General features: G+C 44.8%; 1 protein-coding gene across 2 annotated transcripts in view; it reads right to left on the reverse strand.

Moving 5' to 3' along the window:
- The window catches only part of RASGEF1C (RasGEF domain family member 1C), a 65,398-nt gene that overhangs the window by 21,948 nt on the left and 23,649 nt on the right, over positions 1 to 19,801 (reverse strand). Inside the window, exons 2-4 of one of the 2 annotated variants that reach the window (XM_054516416.1) lie at positions 3,378 to 3,560; positions 1,636 to 1,758; positions 1,342 to 1,407 (exon numbers count right to left, since the gene is read on the reverse strand). In XM_054516416.1, coding sequence (XP_054372391.1) covers positions 1,342 to 1,407; positions 1,636 to 1,758; positions 3,378 to 3,554 — 366 coding nt within the window. In that variant the 5' untranslated portion in view covers positions 3,555 to 3,560. The remainder of the gene's footprint in view (positions 1 to 1,341; positions 1,408 to 1,635; positions 1,759 to 3,377; positions 3,561 to 19,801) is intronic. The other variant, XM_036391498.2, reaches the window with a different exon arrangement.

Raw genomic sequence — 19,801 nt, forward strand, 5'->3', positions numbered from 1 at the left:
AACAAACTGCATTTTTATTTACAGAAAACACAGACTGAAACAAACAGCCTTCTTCTGCATCCCCACGTACTGCAGCTGAAGTGTACCCTGTAATCAGGAAAAATTATACTCTTAAGCTCCCTGGCTCTTTGTTTTTCAACCAAGGTGGTCAAAATGCATATTTCAGCTTTCCACCAACAACAGGTTTCAATGAGCCACATCTCTAAAAATAACTGCTGTCAGCTAGCATTAAACTCAGGCTCAAAGAGCAGCAGGTGGCTGCTGAAGGGAAAGCTTTATTGGAAACTACAAAGGTCTGGGGAGACATTTGCTCCAGCTGTGTAAACTGCATTATGAATTGATGGAGAGGACTTTGTGCAAGTCACAGGACATGGGATGAGATGTTTTGTGTGTACAAGGTTTCAAAATCAGCCCCACTTTCAGGAACACAAAATCAGCTGTGTCCCACCAGCCCTGTATTGCTACAACACCCAGATGAACTTCAGGCAGATAAGAAGTCTTCATAATAACACAGTGTTTTTCATTTCTTAAAAGTTTAATGAGCAGCAAAACTTTGCAATGCTCACATTTAATTCTTCTAAACCTGTATCTCATAGAACTGGTGTATTTCTATTAACACTGACGGTATGGGTAACCCAAGTCTGGGATTGCTGAGCATTCTGGAGAATGGCTCTCCACAGTGAAGGCAGAGCTCCTGCTACCCATGGAACCAGCTGTCTGTGCAAAAACAAGCGCATGGTCAGATGTTGGGGACTCAGTATTTGATGCCAAACTCACAGTTTCAAAGCTGGAAAGCCTGATCCTGAAAACCATTTCAGAAGTTCTGGAAATTTCCAACAAATGCATGTTCTGTCCCTCTCCCCTGCTCATCTTCTGCTCCAGATAAATAACATACCAACCAAATGTTCACCAATGCAGCAAGGAGAGCTTGGGCAGAACCCAGCACCGAGCAGCATCCAGTGGGACCCATCACCTCTGCACTGTCTGCGGCACTGCCAGAGGGTGCACATGTGTTCCCATACACTGTACCAGGCTGCACAGTCCCTGGGGCAAAGTGGGAAGAGTGCTGAGGCAGGAGCAGCTTGGATTTTCTCATTCTGTTCACCTGTGAGGGCCCCACTGCTGCTCCTGCCCATTCCTGGTGCTCTGAGGGCAGAGGGCAGGAGGGTGGTGGGCACCTGCCCCCCTGTTACATGGTGCTCAAAGTGACAGGGAAGGCCAAGGGGAAATATCACTGTACCAGGAGCAAGAAAGCAAAGGGGCAGAGACAGTAAGTAAAAATGGGAGAGAGAGTGGTGTGTGGACATCAGCACCCAACAGTGTGTGAGGGTTATGTCCTACCTCCTTGCATCCCGCAGGCTTCCCCAGAGCCTTAAAGGAGTTAAGAAGGAAAGTCACCTGGGAAGACTGAGACAGGGGGAAAGGGAAAATTAGAAGAAGAATTGAAGTGACTACTGCCTGAAACATTGCTCTCAGACATGGATACCAGGATGCCTCAATGGCAGGATCTCAGTGCAAATCCTTTATGAGAAAGATTCCTTCAATCTAAAGGGTGGAAGGGACACACACCAGAGCCCCAGAATCTTCTATCCATTGAAAACGCCTCACATTTTTCTGCTGTAAGCATAAACTAACCTTGTCCAGCACGGGGTCATCCAGCCGCTGCTGCTCGATGCACTTGTGACAAACCCGGGACAAAAGCTCATGGGGTTCAATGAAGAGTCTGGAACTCAGCAGGAATGTAAAGATATAGGCTTTCTGCAGGAGAAAGACAAGGAGACCTACTGTAAGCAGCCACACAGTGGGTAATATTGACTGTAAAAGCCTTGAACTTCACAGCTTTTTCATTTCTACTTGGCAAGACCTTTAGGAACTAAAAGACAAAACAATTCCTGACCCTGGAACTGGTTACACTGGGCACAGGAGCAGCAGCGTCTCCTTCCTCCACAGCATCTACCTCCAGCCCTCGGTTGCCTAAACCCTGGGCAAACATCCAGTGAAGAGAACATGCAGGAGCAAGCCCAGGCACAGGAGACAGCCCAGCCAGGATGCTGGAGACAGTACAGCTAAATGGGCAGGAAACTCTGTCTTGTACTGGGTTGGGAGCTGCAGACTCCCCCACATCTGCCACATCTTGCTATTGCCCTGCAGATATCATCCAGCCTATTTTAAGCAATCTTTCATTTATTCTATTAACTCCCCAAATTTCATTTCTATCAGCCAAGTCATACCATATGCAGTTCCACATCTGTGAAGCTGTGGGAAGCAGGTCTGCTGGATAAATCCTTGGATTATTCAAATTATTCCAGCAGTGAATTTAAAATACATGCATGAAGTCTCAGCTGTTGCATCCTGACCCCTTCTTGCATCCTTGCACCTGAATTATCTCCTTTCCCCCAGCCCCAGCCATGCTCCCAAGCAGCAGGTATAATATTACATATCATGCACTGCCTAATGAAAATCTCACAGCCTGATCTGCCCATTACCTATTTTTATTGCCTTTCTGTTCCTTTTTTTTTTTTTAATTGAGATGCTTCTTTATTACTTATTTTTAGCTGATCAGAAACTGAGCTCCGGGTAATTTAAAACATGCTGCCTGCTCTGCATTGATAACTTTCCCAGTCTCCTCAAGTACCCAGAAGTCAATGTTCCTCTGTGCTTTGAAATACAAGCCATGGAGATATATTAGCACTTAAAAGTCTTCCAGTCAAACTCTGTCTGAATTCCACTGAGGATGTCTGAATTCCACTGAAAATCCAGTGAAGTCAATAGCTTGCAGGACCATAAACCTGCTTCCAGTTTAGATCCTCACACTCTTGGTGAGGAAACACTTAATTTCCACTGATACAGCAACGATTGGGATCTGGATTATGCTGTCCAGTGACTGCAAAGTTGTGAATACAATACAGGTAAATTATAAACCCACCAGAAGAAGCATCTCTGTTATCACCAAGGGAATGCTCTGTACATCCAGGCAAACCTGGATGACTTCAGCAGCCACTGAAACTCAGCTAATTTAATGCCAGTTCAGACTTGGGAGTTCTTTGCTTCAGTTTTTCTCTAAACCTCTCTGGGAAGTGCTGCTATTTTTGAAAAGCTCCAACTGCTACATCACTAATTCATCACCACCTCAGCTCCCCCCCAACCCTGTTCTCTTATTTAAAGGCAGTATCATCTTTGGGATCTGCTTCTTCATGGGAACAATTATAGAGCAGTGAAACAGCATTTAAAGCAATGCATCAATTTACCAAGCTTTAATTGTATGCAGCTTTTAAATGAGCCCTCTTAATTCAAAATTTAACACATTTGCACTTTTGCATAAAGTGCTGCCCCAATTCATCAAAATTAAGCCATTTATTATACTGTGAATTGCTTACTTCAGGGTAGTAATCAGTGGTAGGTATCAGATGCTGGATTAGAGCATCCAGAGATGCTGAGGTAAGGTTTCCATCCTGGAAGATCAGTCCTCCTTGTTCACCTTCTTTTGAAGTATGTAGATGAGGGCTGAAGCCACATGGGGTAAACATACTGGTAGAACTCAGTGTTTGGGGCATGCCTTCCTGCAAGAGACAGGGACAAAATCCATCAGATCCACAGCCACATTTGTCTTCTGGCTGATTTGACCAACACAGCCACTAATGAGAGCTTCCTGTGCACAAAATTAGCATGATCCCTTCTTGATAACCTCCACATCTCTTTCATTGCTGGCACTTGCAGATCACGCCTGCAATGGGCAGAACACAGAAAATGGGACATTTTGATTTATGCTTTTGGGCCAGAAAGTGATGGCAGCTACTTTGGGCTCCCCCCCCAGTCAAGAGTGGCTGTGATGATTCCCTTTTCACTGACATCTCTGGGCAGGCCCACACAGGAGAAGGGAGATACTTGGGACAAACCTCAGCAGGTTCCTGAACAGGATGAAGCAGTTTGTTTGAACCTCTGCCCTCCTGAGAACGAGGCAGGGAGAATTTAGGGTGTGAGGGAGAGAAAAGGGATGCCACATAGAGCTTGCTTGGGATTGGAGCCCTGTGGCTCCCATGGGACAGCAGAGGTGTCAGAGTGAGTGAGGAGATGGGAGCAGGAGTCAGCTGGGGGAGGATGGAACAGTGAAGGGAGTTGGAGGAAACAGAGAATGTGGGAGCTCACGAAGAGATTAAATAGCAAGGAAAAGAGAAATGAGGAAGAGTGAGAAGGCAGACACCTGAACTATATTTGGAGCCCAAAGTTAGTCAGTCCTAGATCTATACTTAGGTACTAAATAAATGTTTCAAAGAAATCCTGAGCACTCATCGCTTTCACTAGAGCTGCTCAGTCCTCAGCACTTCTGAAAAGGAGGCCAGGCAGACTCTGAGCACATAGCCCAGATTCAAATCCCTATATTTCACTTATCTGGGTTTTTCTGGTTGCATTCTAGGTTTCATCTTGATTTTGTAGTTTACAATCAACTTTGCATGTTCCTCTTGTTGAGCAAAGTTGTTTTGTTTTTGAATTTCTGCAGGGGGATGAGAGATTTTGCCCTGAGAACTTTAAAGCATCTCCAGCTGCCTCTGAAATCCCCCCTGGAAGCTGCTCCTCTCTCAGCTAGAGGCAGCATTATAGGACATGGATGGGAAAAGAACAGTGTGTGCTCCCTTCCAGGTCTGCAAATGCATCATCCAGAGCAAGGGACCCCTCTGTGACATTTGTTTTCATGCTTGATTTTACCTCATAAAAAGGGAGGATAGGAAAGAGATAAGAGAAGAGCACCAGAGCCAAGCAAGATGTGCACCCTGAGCCCTGCTGAAGGGTGCCCTGCTGCACCCTCCCATGGCAGAAGGCTCAGGTGACAGCACTGCCAGGGCTCAGGCACACACACCTTGGGCTTTAATACATTCCTCTGCCCTTTTCTGTATCCTGTTCCCTCTGCTTTTCTGCCTCTTTACTATCCCATACCATTTCAAAAGCTGACCCATGGATATGGCTTAGAATTTGGAGTTTGCCTTTCTCCCCATGGATATCAGCAGCTGTGCTGTGACCCAGGCAGCTCAGCCTCAGCTCCAGGTACAGCTTGCTGAGCTCTCTCCTGCAAAAAACCCTTCCCTGCCTGGCACAGCCCATCTGCTCCCCCTGCTCAGGGCCACCAAGGAGAAGGGAATCCTTCCTGTAAGCCAGGCAGGGTGGGAAGCCCTGGGAGAGGCTGGCAGCTGAGTCCCAGCTCCGTGGGAGATCAGGCTTTACAAGCAAAACTTGGGTGACTTCATCCTTCAAAGGAGGGAGCGTTGCCTGGAGCCAGCACTTCCATCCCTTATCTCCTTCTGGGAGGCTCACACAGGCTGTCTCTGGCATTTGCAACCAACAAAAAGGGACCAAAATGTCAAAGCTGACCCATTCCTGCCTTGACTGGAAAATAAACTAGATGTTGGATTTTAGTTTAAGGACCAGAACATGTAAGTGCCATCCCAGCCAGGATGGAAGTTGAAGCATCCAGTTCTAATGAATGTGCAGATGTGCCTGTTAATAAAGCTCTGAGAGCAAGTAATTGCTGCTTTTTGTAGCACATAGCTCAGACTCTGTGCAGTAAATGGGAAGGACTGCCAAATCCCATTTGTTACTTCTAACACGCTCTATGTTATGGCTTGTTTCTATGGCAATAATCCCAAGAAGGATTTCATGTCCACATAGATCAAGAAATAAATCTCATGGACATACAGCTGTCTAGATGAGGAAAAGAAAAAGTTAGAACAGCTGTGAACTTACAGGACACATCCTGGCTGCAGCATAAAACAGAACTCACAACTAATGATTTATTCAGTGCAATCTCTCACTGTCAATGCCATTTTTATTATCAGATAGAAACCATCTAAACAGGATATTGCCTGAACTTCTGCATATTATTAAATGAGAAATCTTGCTGAAATACATGGCAATGCTTTTTAAGAAAAAGTACATTTTTAAAAAGGAATTAAAACAGGTGTACAACTGTCACTGAGACATCTGTCTTGGGTATTGTCAAGAAATTAAATTTGACTTATTTATTATGAAGTTCGTGAGTAACCTCAAGTTTTCAGGCAAGGCCTGTGTCATACCTGAGCTGGTGCATAATTGCCACCTTACTTGCCACCAAAGAAGACTTGAAGGTTTTAACAGATGCCTTTTGCTCCCTTTTATGTTACATTCACAGCAGGATGAGGCCAGCTGTACAAAGGATAAAAGCCTCTTGCACCACTAAGCTCAAAAATAACTAACATTAGCATTTGGTAGACATGAATTCAGGACAGGGACTTCACTGCCTAATTCCTTTTCCTGTTCATACATTTCCAGAGTTCTCTTTTCAAGAGTACTAAATAGAAACAAGATCTTTCTTTGAAAGAACCCAAATACACAGACAAGGTTCTGCTGTCGATCACTCACAGAACACAGAAACAAGGGAAGCACTGAGAGGAAAACAAACAAGCGAACAACCAAGGAGATTTGTCTTATTGAGCTCTTTGGGTGATGGAAAAGGCAGCAGAGGCAGCTTCCTGTGACTCTAATAGACACCTTTCCACTCAAATATTGCCCCATTTGTGAGCTTTTTAATATAAACTCTGGCAAAATTGAGTCCAGAATATTAGATATTTGTAAAGAAGTCTGTCTTGGCAAAAAAAGGTTTTTCTGCTTTTCCTGGAAACAACAGCCCGAATGTGGTAAAAATGACTCAAAACCTCACTTGAGAACCTCTTGGACTTAACCTGAAGTCAATGAGACTTAAGCATGTGATTCAGCAGGTGCTTCCATGAACTTTCATCCAATTCAACACACAATGTTTTGCTGTTCCTCTCATTTCAGAAGCAAATCTGATGCCAATTTCAGTTGATAAATGGTGCTCTTGAGGAAGTGAGATGGTGAGATGTTAGTGAAGGGCAAACTTCCTCCCCCAACATGCAAAATGACTGATGATTCATGTGGCTGCACACACACAGCATTTAAACTACCTCTGTGCTCTGAAGGGCTGACACCAGGAGATAGGAAAGTGTTTCTGCACCGGCTAAAAAATCCAAAAAGAAAATCCAGGGGCAGATTGTTTCTGGGACTGGTCTCTGTTACACAGAACCTACCATGTGGCAGAAGGCAGGGCCTCCTTCCTTGCCTACAGGAAAAGAATGTGATAAATTGGAAGCAAAGGCAGATTGGACTCAGCACTACCTGGAAAAAGGAACACCAAATGCTGCTGGGCTGGGCTGGCTACATTTTGTGTTAATTTTACCAAAATGTCATGCCCACCAGCAGTGGCTAGAGCAATCAGCTCTGCCACCATTTAAAAATAATAGCAACACACACCTTTTTATCTTCCTCCACTGGCCAGCACCAGCATTTCAACACAGTGATAAAAAAGACGCTTCTCACTACCAATGATGCTGCTTACACAAAATATTCCAGGACTTGATTCACTGAGCTAAAGCATAGAACCAAAGGATCACCAGTGCTTGGGACAAAAATTACCCACAAACTCTGCACCTATCTACATCTGCAAGTGCCTTGAAATCTCTGGAAAACCTGATGGAAACTGTGGAGAAGTGCCCAGACCTGGAAGACTGAGGAGGCTTAAAGGAGTCCTAAGCATGCACATGGGAGAGGTTCAAGGTGCCAGAGGATGGCTGCAGGCTGCAGCTCTGCCTCCCTGGGCCAGGCAGGTGGCCTGCAGCACAGCCACGAGGGCAAATACCCACCAGCATCCCCCAGCTCCACCACTGGCTGATACAAGTGTCCCCATGGCAAGTGCAGTTAGTGCTTACGTGGATGCGAAATGTTCAGGAAACATTTAATGTGGTTTTCAGCGCCTTTGATGTGATAAGTGTTTTATCCTTTATCAAAAACCTAATCACACTGTTTACTTTTGATCTTCATTTCATCTCTGCCTTCCATCTGCTCTGCCTCTCTCAAGGGGAAACAAGAGCTGGTACCATGTGACGAAGGGAACGGGGCTGCCAACTTATCTTCCTTCCCACCCACTTAACTTTTGGATTAACCAAATAAATAAAAGCCTTCCCACTTCAGGGATGAAAGGCACAAGGTTCTGACAATCTCCCAGCAGAACTACAGGAGCTAGAGAGGGTGGCAAGGGGAGGTGTGGAGGCTGGGGTGCCCATGTGTGCCATGAGAGAGGCTCCAGTGTCACTCCAGCCAGTCAGGATTCAGGGGGCATGGGCAGGGGACACACCAAGGGTATGGGAGACCCAAGTGAGGCATTCACTTGGCAAGGCACAGGCTTCAACAAACATACCTAATCCAGAGTGAGTTGGGAATCAGGATAAGAGACATCTCCCATCCCATCTCAATCCTGCAAAAGTCTTTTCTGATCAAACAATCACCAAAACCATAACTAAAGGAAGATGGTTTGCAATAGAACAGTTTGGAAAACCATCTTGATCAGTTTTAGTAACCAGGTCTACTACCCAGCCATCACTACATGGGGAACAAACCCTCTCCACAGCCCCTGTCAGAACAGCACAAGCCACACTGAGGTCTCATCAGCCTCAGTACCTGCCCACTGCTGTCACACAAGCCTCAAATACCACTGAGCTCAGCAGAAACTGCAGTAGCAGATGCTCATTTTTCTTTACATTACTTTCAGTAATTTTCCAGCTATTCATCTTTGCTGACAAAAAAAAAATTGGGAGATAATCATAACAAGTTAAAATTCAGATTTTTCTCTGCTTCTTTTGTAGGGAGGGAAGCAGGGGAAAGAAGAGAAAAGAATTCTGGTGTTTCAGAATACAAAAGGAAAACCACTGCAAAGTAATTGCTTCCAGTCACCAAGGCCATGGTTAGAAACGTATTTCAGCAAGAGTACCTGGCACTAACAAACTCAATGTATCTGATGATGATGTAATTAGGAAAGTGGGAGCAGATGTAACTTTCTTATCACCTTTTCACCAGGCCCTAAAACATTCAATTTACAGCCCATGAAGTTGTGAGATTGCTGAAAACTCAACCTGTCAATCCCAGTACTGCTGGAAGTGGTTAAATGAGCAATATAATGAAGTCTCTACATGAGTTAGAAACACAAAGGAAGCACAAGGGATAAGAACAGCGGGGAAAAACATTTAACTGCAATATTCTCCAATCTCAATAATGATGATTACATCTCAATGCAGGTTCCCTCCCCTTTCCTACCCACGCCTTGCAGCAGCTGAGGACTTCACTGAGATTCCCATGAATGAGGCTGCAAGAGCAGCAAGTGAATGTGTGGCTTTGGATATCTAATCAGAATTAGATGACAATTGTGTTTCCTTTGATCCCACCTGGTTCTCACCTCTTACTCATCCACCCACGCGTATCACTTCCCTAAAGAGTTCACCCAGTGAAGGCTTCTTAGAGAGGAGGGGAAGGAAAACTCCTCACAAATCTAAACCAGCTATCACAGAAAGCAGCCTTGGGTAAAGGAAGGGGAGCTGAGCAGCAGGGAGGACAGGACAGGACAGGACAGGACAGGACAGGACAGCTCCATGATGTGTTGTGGTAAACAACACTCAGAGCAGGGGAAGTGGGCCAGGAGCCTCAGGATGCCTGGAAAACTCTTCTTCTTTTTCTTCTGCAAAATTGAACTGCACAGAAATTACTGGGCTCTCCAACTCCACAGATTTACTCCAGGCTAGAACAAAATCTTTTGTAATTCCCCAAGAAATACATATAGGTGCATTCCAAGCTGCAGCAGAGCCAGTCTGCCTGCTGAATTCATTCCATCATGCCAGTAAAATGATCTTGTACTAGAGGTTTATGAGAAATACCTTGCAGTCAGAAAAACAACCATGCTAACCAATTACCTCGAAATCTGATGGACATGCCTCAGAAAGAGGCCCAATTTATAGGTAAGGAGGCATTAAATCAATTACCAGCACGGTGCAAGCAAGAACAAGGTCACCTTGCTGAAGGAATGTTTCTGTTTGTGCTCATGTCAGAGTATTTTGCTCAATAGAGAAAAATGAAAACCTGATTATCATGAATTTGGTAGACTGATCTGAAGTAGAATGTAAATCAGAAAAGGGAAGATTTATGGCCAATTAAATTGAACTCCAATCAAAATCCCATTCAGGCAACAGTTCCCCGGGGGCTTCAATTTGTTAGTGCCACATTTTTTTAATAACTTTCTTTTTCATGTAACATCAGCAATAATAAAATCCCTTCAATAGCAAGCAGAGCCATGAACATTTTATTTATCTAAAAATGCCATCATTGCCTGGAATCATAAGGCATTGAAAGGATGAGCCATAATCACTCAAGAACAACCCCCCACAGCACTGCAATGGGTGTAAAGCTTTTTTTCTTAGTCTCAGAGCAATTTCTCTTTTCATTAGTCTGGTTCAAGTCTGAAGTATTTCTCCTGAGAAACAGGGAGTTGGTGCTGACCCTGCCAGGAGAGCAGCACAGCCTCTGATGTCTCAGGCCCTTCCCAGTGCTGGGTGTGCACGTGGCAGACACAGCCCATGGCAAATCTGTGCCTCATCATTAGCAGATTTTTAGAATTATTAGAAGGAGAAGGCTATCAACATATTCCAGATGCCCTTGACAATATTCAAATGCATGCCAAAGGCAGCAGTCTGGATTTCTCTCTTTAGGCTAGGAAATCTATTTTCTGCTCTCTCTCCCCTTACGCCTCCCCTTCCTCCAGAGTTCCTGGGATCTTGGTAAAGCCCTTAGACAATATAAAAACTATTCTGGTGCATAGAATTTTTTTTTAAGTAAAAGTTATCCTTTCTTTATCTGCCAAGAAATTATCCATTATCCTTTTCCTCCACTTTTTAAGAAAAGAAAGAGGCTAAATAGAACATAAATGAGAAAAGGAAAATGAGAGTGCTTAGGGTGGGAATGAATTACTGTACCTTTTGTTAAACACTAAATTGCAAACTTTCCCCTGAGTGGAGTCAGAGCTCAACCAGGCATGGACAGAGAGGGAAATCCCAGAACAAAACCACAGAGGCAGCATTCCCAGAAACCACTGACATCAACAGGAGCCTTTTGGCTCAGGTCAGTCATCACTGACAGGCCACCACTGGGACTGCCTGGAAATCAGTCAATGCTTGGATCTTCTTCCTTCAGCAGTGGAAGTGGTGAGGAGAGGAAGTTATTTAAGGATAACTAACACTTGTCAACTGCAGGGCTGTGTGGTTTTGTTGGGCAGCCTGGGCTGTGGCATCATCAAACTCACACCTAAAATCAAGTGAGCCACTGTGGAAATTGTATTTAAATCCAAATACCCAAGCATGACATCCTGACTGCCTTCAGACCTCAGCAGCCACCTCCTCCCAGGAACAGCTTCTGCCAGAACCTGAGGAATCAGAGAGGCTTAAAATCAGCATGGCAGAGTCTGGACCTGCAACCCCGACAGCTTTGCAGGAGCAGGGCTGCCTCTCCCAGCTAAATGAATGCTGTCTCCACTGCATGCTGTCAGAATTACAATGGAAAGCCCGTAAATAAAACAAAAATGCAGATCTCAGTCCTCCTCTCATGACATCTTGGTGAGAACAAGCCCTGACAGGAATAAAAAATCCTCCCACACTAAGCAAAGCAATTCTGCTATTTATGCAGAAGGAAGAAGGAAAGCTGTATATCAAACAAATAATTACAAGAGCAGCTTTATCAGTCCCTGCTGATTACTCTCAGCTCAGTTTGATGATTCTGCCAGCGCTCTGCAGGTTGTTCAGAGAGGTGGATGTCACAACATTTTACTTGCAGTTCTTTCCTTTATTAGCACCTACTGCTACCTGTCTCAGTCAAAAATCTTGGCATACATTTAGAAATTGGTCTCCTGGAATCTGTCAGGGAGGTTTAAAAACCTAGAAATCATATTTTTATACGTACAGAGACATCCTCAGATAGACACCACGTGAATATGAATGCATAATGATGTATTTTGGGTGTTACATACGTAAATGCAGTTATATAGAGACATTCATGTAAGTGCACCCCTCCTCCTCAATATGTAAATACAGAAATTCAAGTAACTTCCTTACCACTGCTCCAGTTTGAGTGGGACAACATTTCTGTTGACCTACTTTCTTCCCCAAATTTGCTTAAATAATAAATGGAAGAGGGTCTCATTTTTATCTCAGAAAACATCAACACGCTGATGAGCAGCATAAGCTCTGACTGTCACCAATGTCAATTTATCACCACTGTTCATTAGAGGGTGTTAAGGAATGCTCAGTTACCACATTAGGAGCAAAAATTTAAGTGACATTTGTGCCAATTACCAGGGTCTGGAGACATCCCTGAGATTTATGTCCACCTGCAAGGCATCCTTTGTGTGGAGCATCTCTGTGCCCCAGTGTGCAGTGCCTGGCTGAGGGGACAGACAACCAAGCTCCTGATTTACGGTGCTCACATCCCTGAGCCTCAGCTCACCTGCAGGAGCTGTGCACAGGATTGTGGGCAGGAAAACTGAGAGGTCAGGGCTGAGCCTGCCTGTCAGTGATGGATCCAGCCATGCAGGCTCCCTAGCAAAGCCCCCCCTCAGCCTGGGCAGGAGAGGCACTGAACACTCAGACATGGAGGCAGGGAGGGTGGCAGAGCACAGGGGCTCCAGCACCAGGCTCCAGCTCAGACACAGATTCAGGTTATTCCATCCCAGCAGCCTCAGAGTGCTCCAGACTGATGAGCAGGCTCTCATCCTCCTTGGGTGACATATGGACACGTCTCCCTAAAAGAAATGAGCTCGTGAGCTTCTGGATTTCCCCTTCTGGAGCACCATCTGTGCCTGCTCCCATCCCACACCCGCTGCCACAGCCTGACCCCACACGGCCCAGGGAGCAGCACAGCATCCCTGGCTGCCCCAAATTTCAACACATTCACGCTGGAATAGGCTCAAACCCATACAAGTTCAGCCTGCATTTGGGCAGGCAAGGAGTCTTCAGCAGACAGATTTTCTCTGGCTGCATTAAGTATTTAAAAAGAAAAAAAAAAAAGAAAGAAGAGACTGCTGACATTTAGGATAACACTGCACGTCTGTAGCTGGAAAATAAATCCCTCTGCTTCAGGAGCTGCAGCCCAAGCAGCAGTGCAGGTGAGGGTGCTGGGCCCACATGCTGGGGCTCCCAACACCCCAGGGAAGCAGCACGCTGAGCCCTGACCACCCCTTCCCCAGGGGCCACGGGCAAGGGAGAGTCACTGCTGAGCTGACTAATTGCTCATTAGCCGAAATTAACTCTGCAAGACAATTCTGTGATCACTGCTAGAAGTCTGTCATTAAAAAGGACTGCAGACATCAGTTCTTAGCTTCCAATCAAAGCACCAGCAATGCAATGCGATGCCCTGGCTTTGGGATCAACAATTTGCTCTCAGAGAAACGTGGGCATTGCCCGTGGTCCATCCAGCCCTCCCACCTGCCTCTCACGCTGGCCACCACCACTGGGTGCATCTTAGACAGGCAAGAGCACTGCAGGGGCAGAAATGCAACACTTTGCCCACTACAGCTGCCTCTTTCTACTCCGAGTTAGGACAACACTTTGTACCCTGAAGCATGAGATTTAATATCCACCCAAAACCTGCTCTTGTTAGTGATTCTCAGTGCCCATGCAGAAATTATAACTCCCAGGAACCAGCACCAGAACTCTAAGAGCTATGGCAGGGAGCTCAGTGAAATACACTCCTGTCAGAGGAGCTGTTTCTAAATATTAGGAGATTAATTTTTTTCTTGGCATCATTCCACTGATTTTTGTGGTATAAAACCCAGGGGTGAACATGGTCCAAGATATACACAAAACTAGCTAAATTCTGAACTGCACTTGCTGACCTCATAACTCTTCAGCAGTTGAAATGTGGGCTACAAAGCCAATTTCCATAAAGGACATGTCCAGTTAACAGTGGGAGACTGTGCTGACTCGAGCTGTGTGAGCACACTACTGAGATATTTCCCACATAATCTACATTCATTCCATACTTTTTGGAAGCGCTCCTCAAAAGATGATGTCAAGGGTGCAAATCCTGTAGATCAAAAAGATATGTGGCCCATCAGAAGGCACAGAGCTTTAATCACTCATTATTTTGTTGCTCTGAGAAGCCCCAAACAACACACATGGGTTTTCTTCCCCTCAGCCTCAAGACTGCAGGGTAGCAGCTTGCCTAAGGTTTAGGCAGCCCAGATGGGGACACACACACCCCTCTGGAATGCTTGGAAAAGGATATGCTGTACAGAGACAGTGAAAATCCCAATTTGTGCCTACAGATAGCACCTAACATATAAAAACTACATTCCTTCATTTTGCATATTGTTTGAGCAACAGTGATGTTTTAATAACAGCAACTCTCACTGTTATGAAATTGCACTATTTTAATAATATAACAAACTGGCTGATACAAAATTTGAATGTACACCAGAGTTGTTACCCTGTGGCTAAATGTCTCACCCTTAATCTTCTCAGGCTCCAGACCTGCACAGACAGACACAGGACTTTAAATTCCACAGGGGAATTTCTGGTAAACTATGCACCTACAGATATGCAAACAGGGAGTATTTGCAAAAGGAAGAGTCTAATGTCACCTGTAATCTCTCAAGCCTCTAGATTTATACCTGCAATTGAAGAAAACCCTTGACTTTCCACTCTGCATGGGAAATTGGATGAATCACAAGCTCAAATTCAGCCTGGCATCAGCTCATAGCTGGGGCCATATTCTTGCCATCTTAATTCTGTTCTGTGGCCTCAAAAAGCTCTTGAAATCAGTGTGAGTATTCCACAAGGGTGCTTCTGCTCATGTGGGTAATGGGAGTCACCTTTGCTCCCCAAATACAACTGAAGACTCACGTCAATATTTACAGCAAAAAGGTTAGAGATCACATTTAAAAACTCAGTCTCTGGTATTTGCAAACTTTCTAAGAGTGCTAATACCAAAAGCAGAAATGTGCAACTTGTCTTGAAATGTTTATTCACCTAAACAATTATTTCAGTTTGAATCATTATAAAGAAGCTGAGACAGCATCCTGCTGCAAACAAAGAACATTGACAAGAATCCTGCTTTATGCTCAGTTTAAGGCAGTAGCTAGAAGATACACACAGCCCTTTGTCAACAGGAATAACCCAAGTAGGAAAATGGGATAGCACAGAGTGGCCCCAAGGACTGTTTTAAGAACACTTATAACTTAAATAATCATAGAGATTAGGGGTCAAGCCAGTAGCATGTGCCAAAACCTGCATGGGGGGTTCCAGTACAACACACCCTCCATGGAGCCATCTTTGGGAACAGGACTCAGGTTGTACTCACACAAACATTTACTGCTGCATGAGTTTGCAGGAGAATGGACAAGCAGAAGTGAAGATTTCATTGCTGAATGCTTTGCTAGGATGTCCCAGCTGCAGCTATGATGGACACAGGGCATGGGAATCTGATTAAAAACCAATGTGAACTCCATAAAGAGAAAACCGTGGAAGGGAGGAGTGTTGTGAACTGTGCAGTGTTGAGTGAAACCAGGGGGCTGAATGTTTGTAAATGACACTAATTAGACCAGAAAACATAATAATGGCAGAGCCACACAAACCTCCATTAGAGTTTCCAGCAGTACAACTGAGTAGCTGAAACACCACATCCAAACAGCAAAGCCCCTGCTCCTGGCTACACTACAACTCTGCATTTAGACAGAGTTATGGTAATTCTGTTCTTTGGGAGGGCACTTTCAGATCCAGTAAAATTTCAAATTTTCCAATTCCCATTTCAGCAGTCCCTGCTGTACTTTTAGATGGCACTGAAATTTCACAGACTATATTTCCCTACTGAAAGAATCTATTTAGGAGGGAAGCAGGAAGGTAACCAGCTGGAAATCCATGATGGAGGAAAGACTACTTGTTACCTCCCCAAGGGAGACAAAGGAGAGTAAAAGTTAATGGAAGGATAATCAGGAACTCTTCAGGGATATCAGTTTATATGCCAGGAGCATATATAACTGAGACTTGTTTGCATATCAAGAAATTACAGGAGAAGGTGTGACAGCCAAATGCAGCTTATGAAAATGTGGCTATCAGTAAAGCTGATAGCTGCCTCGCATGTGAAAACCCAATCCTAACACTCAGCCTGGCAAGGGAAGCTAAATAACATCAATATGTCTGCTCTGGGCAGCCGTGCAGTGAAATCGCTTCTTATGACATTTACAGTGTTTTCAGAAGACATGCCTGGGACTCAGAGAAACAGGCTGGTTTCTTAGGGATTTCAAGGATGCCAGCTTAAAATATCCACAAAATTGAAATACTCAAGCTTTAAAACAACATGGTAGAAGCGGGTGCCTTTTAATAGTCAGTGGAAAAAAAACCTCAACCCAGCAACTCAGAGATTGCTTGAAAACACCACACTGTGCTACATGAACAGGAGAAGACATAACTCAGTTTTTGACAGAGCTCTGCATTTTTAAGTTTTTCAAAGAGTTTTAGCAGAATAAACTCCAGAGAAGCTGCACTGTGCAAAAGCAGAGATGCATTGCTGTTTATCTGCTCAGCAGTGCACACCTGCATCACATCCCCTCACCTGGAGAGCTCCATGTACCTCAGTGGGACCAAGAGTCCCCATCAGTCCTGGCATGGGAGGGCTATTTCCCTTTGGGAAATAGAAGGAATTCATCCACATCTGAATTCCCTCCATATTGTTACAAGCATTTTTTTCAAGAACTATCTTCTAAAGAGAAGTGCCCGTGAAGATCCTCCCTTCACACCAATGCTCCCATTCACTTCCATCCCACACATTTAATAAAGCTCCCAGCTGGTCCCTGCAAATGCCACTGCACTCTGGCCAGATCTGTGCCCTGAGCTTCCTGCCAAGGCCAGCACAAAGCTCTCCTTCCCTCCCTGCTCCAGGCTGGTTGGCAGTGCTGCTACAGCCTATTAAACACTGTGAAAAGGAAGGACCACGAAAAGCCTTTCACTGGGATAAGTGATCAAATGCAGGATATTATTATTAGAATCTGTTTTGCCAAAAAGGAGGATATTGGCCAAGATTATCTCAGTCCATTTTGTGATCGTTTCAGTGAAATCTTTCCCACTGGCCAAATCCGGAAATGTGTGGGAAATTAAGTGATTTAGCCTATTATACATCTTTTACCACACTAATGACCAACATTCTTCTTGATTGTCCAGGGCATTTTTTAGTGTGTGCTGCCATTCATAAATACATAATTGCTTTCTTGTTTAAAATCTGCATTAACATAGTGAGCAGCTAGATGGCTACCACAATTACCTGGGGGCAAAAAAAAAAGTTCCATCTCACATATGGTACAATCCACCACCATTTTTCAGGGCTGTAGTCCATTTTGCCAGCTGAGTAACTTCTCTGTGAGAACTCAGTTTCAAAATCCCCAAATCCTCTGCTTTTAAAGCTTTTCATGTTACACCAGCTCTTCATTTTGCTTCACTGCCACACCACATACCATGAGAAGCCAGAGTCAAGAGGTTATTGTGGAGCTCAGTCCATCATTATTCAACACTCATTTCTACAAAAGCCTCCAGAAGCTTCCAAGTTCCAAGAGACTCTTCCACAAAGAAAGAGTTTGGTCCAGCACCATGCCTCCATCCTCTGGAGAATCCATATATTTTTTTCCTTCTCTCTCATATCTCCAAATCTTTGATAATTTTCACCTTCTCTAGGCAGTTCAATGACACTTTTGATTTGCAAGTGAGCTCAGGCACGCATTTTACTGGATGAGTAGTTTCACTACCTGCATTTCAGTATCACATCAGTACTGGCTTTCTTCCAACCAGGAGACCCAGAAGAACCCTGAAGAGGTCTTTGTATTCAGACCAAGCCTTCTGCTGAGCTGCAGGCACCATCTGTAAAGTGACTCCATGCAAATGACATCACGGCGTGGCCGGCGTGTTCTTCCGACAGTAAATTTGTTTGGCACACCGAGTCAAAACGGAGCTTTTTCAAATTGTCAGCATCTTGAGCTCAGTCTTGCAGCTAAACACCACATTGTGTTCCTTCTACTCCATGTCTCACACTTCAGCAACAATGCAATCTCAGCAATCAAACCTGAGCTGGCACTTTTTGTGATGACTCGCAGAGGTGATGAAAATAAGAATGCTCTCCCAGACTGGCTCAAAGTGGCACCAAACCTATCACAGAGGTGTCTCTTAATTCCCCACCCTTTGTTCAAAGAATTAAACACGCACACAGAGAAGAGACAGATGCAGCAATGAAATGGCCATTTTACCCTCATTTGTCACCAGTCTGACTCTTAACTAATGGGGCTTAATGTAGTTGTACATTATGGTTTCAGATGGGTGTCTTTACTCACACTGAGTTATGCACTTCATGAGGAGCAGCAGCAAAACCACGTGCTCACCAAGCAAAGCACTGAGAAATAAGGCTGGAGTGAGACTCTGTAAGTTAAAGTGACATTTAGTAGCATAACAGCCACATAACCTCCAGATGGAGGCTCTTAACCCACAGCAGACTTATTTCTAAAGCTGCGTTTGTCACAGGTGACACGCAGCTACATGCTCCCCAGACACAGTGACACACAATAGAGAAACCTTCATTCTCTCTGAAGGCACAAATGTTTGTCCTTGTCACCCACTGAAAGATGGCAACTCCAGCCTGGTGTGTGCTGCAATCACACCAGCACAGGGAACCTGGCAGGAGGAAAATTAAAGCAGCCAAGAGGCAGTGCCTACCTTTTGAGTCAATTTATCTCAGGGCATGCCTGGAGCCCTCCTCTGTGAGACACCACAGCCGTGCACTGGCAACATTACTGAAATAGTCAACAAATATCGACCTCTAAAACACCAGCCAGGCTGTTCTGCAGGAACCCTGCATGTGACTCAGCGTGGGAATACATCTTCAAAAGCAAGAGTTCCAGGCACCGTTCTCTTAGAAAAAACTGAAACAAAAACCCAGCTCCCAAACAAACAGTTCATTTCAAACCACTCTTCCTCCTTCTTTTCATTTTTAATGCGCCAGGAATGAGCTTTTCTGGAGTACTATTTTAAAAGTCTTGGAAAAGTTCTGCCAAGTCCTAGAAAAACACAGTGTAATTTTAAAATTACAGTCTGACAAACTGCTGCTTTGAGAGAACAACCATCTTCTAAATGACTGAGCAGGAGGCCTCAATCGCTGCTTTACACAGGCTAGAGAAGGGACTGCAGGAGCACGTAGTGGTCACTGCTACAAGTCCATGCAGGCCACAGACTCCAACAATATCTGAACATCACCACACAGGTAATGAAAATCTCAAGGAATTGCTCTGCACCATCTTTGCTGGGCCTGAATTTGGTCACTGTCCTGAAAACATCAGGATGGTACCACTGCACGTCTGTGTCTTGTTACAATCATATCATACAGCTCCATCAAATAATTATTAAATCCATTTGTGTTATTTCAGCCTGAGCTGGACTGTGCACTAGAGAATGCTACACAGAGACAGGGCACATTGGGTGCAGCAATGATCACCTGAATGAGCTCATGGTCCAGACAACAACCTGGATTGAAGCTGGAGGTGGGACACCAAAAGCAGTGACAGATGATCTCTGCCTCTTACCACAGATGGGAAAGTAATTTATTTTCATTTCTACAAATCCTCTGCAGCTTTCAGACCTGTCAGTAATAAAGCACTTCACAGCAGGAGCAAAGTGGTCCAGGATAATCCTGCAACATAACACTTCCTAATAAACTGCAGTGATGGGCAATGGCACCTTTGCTTACTAGCCCTGCTTTGGAATCCCCCTCAGCACCCGTGGGACCACATCAGGCAGGGAGGATTTGGGGAGCTGTCAAAGGGCAGAGGAGACCCAGTGCCACCACCCTTTCCCTGCACAGCCACACTACAGGTGCCACAAAGATGTGCCACACAGGACAGGATGACAAAGAG

Source organism: Molothrus ater, chromosome 15 (assembly GCF_012460135.2).
Source record: "Molothrus ater isolate BHLD 08-10-18 breed brown headed cowbird chromosome 15, BPBGC_Mater_1.1, whole genome shotgun sequence".
NCBI classification, from domain to species: Eukaryota; Metazoa; Chordata; class Aves; order Passeriformes; family Icteridae; genus Molothrus; species Molothrus ater.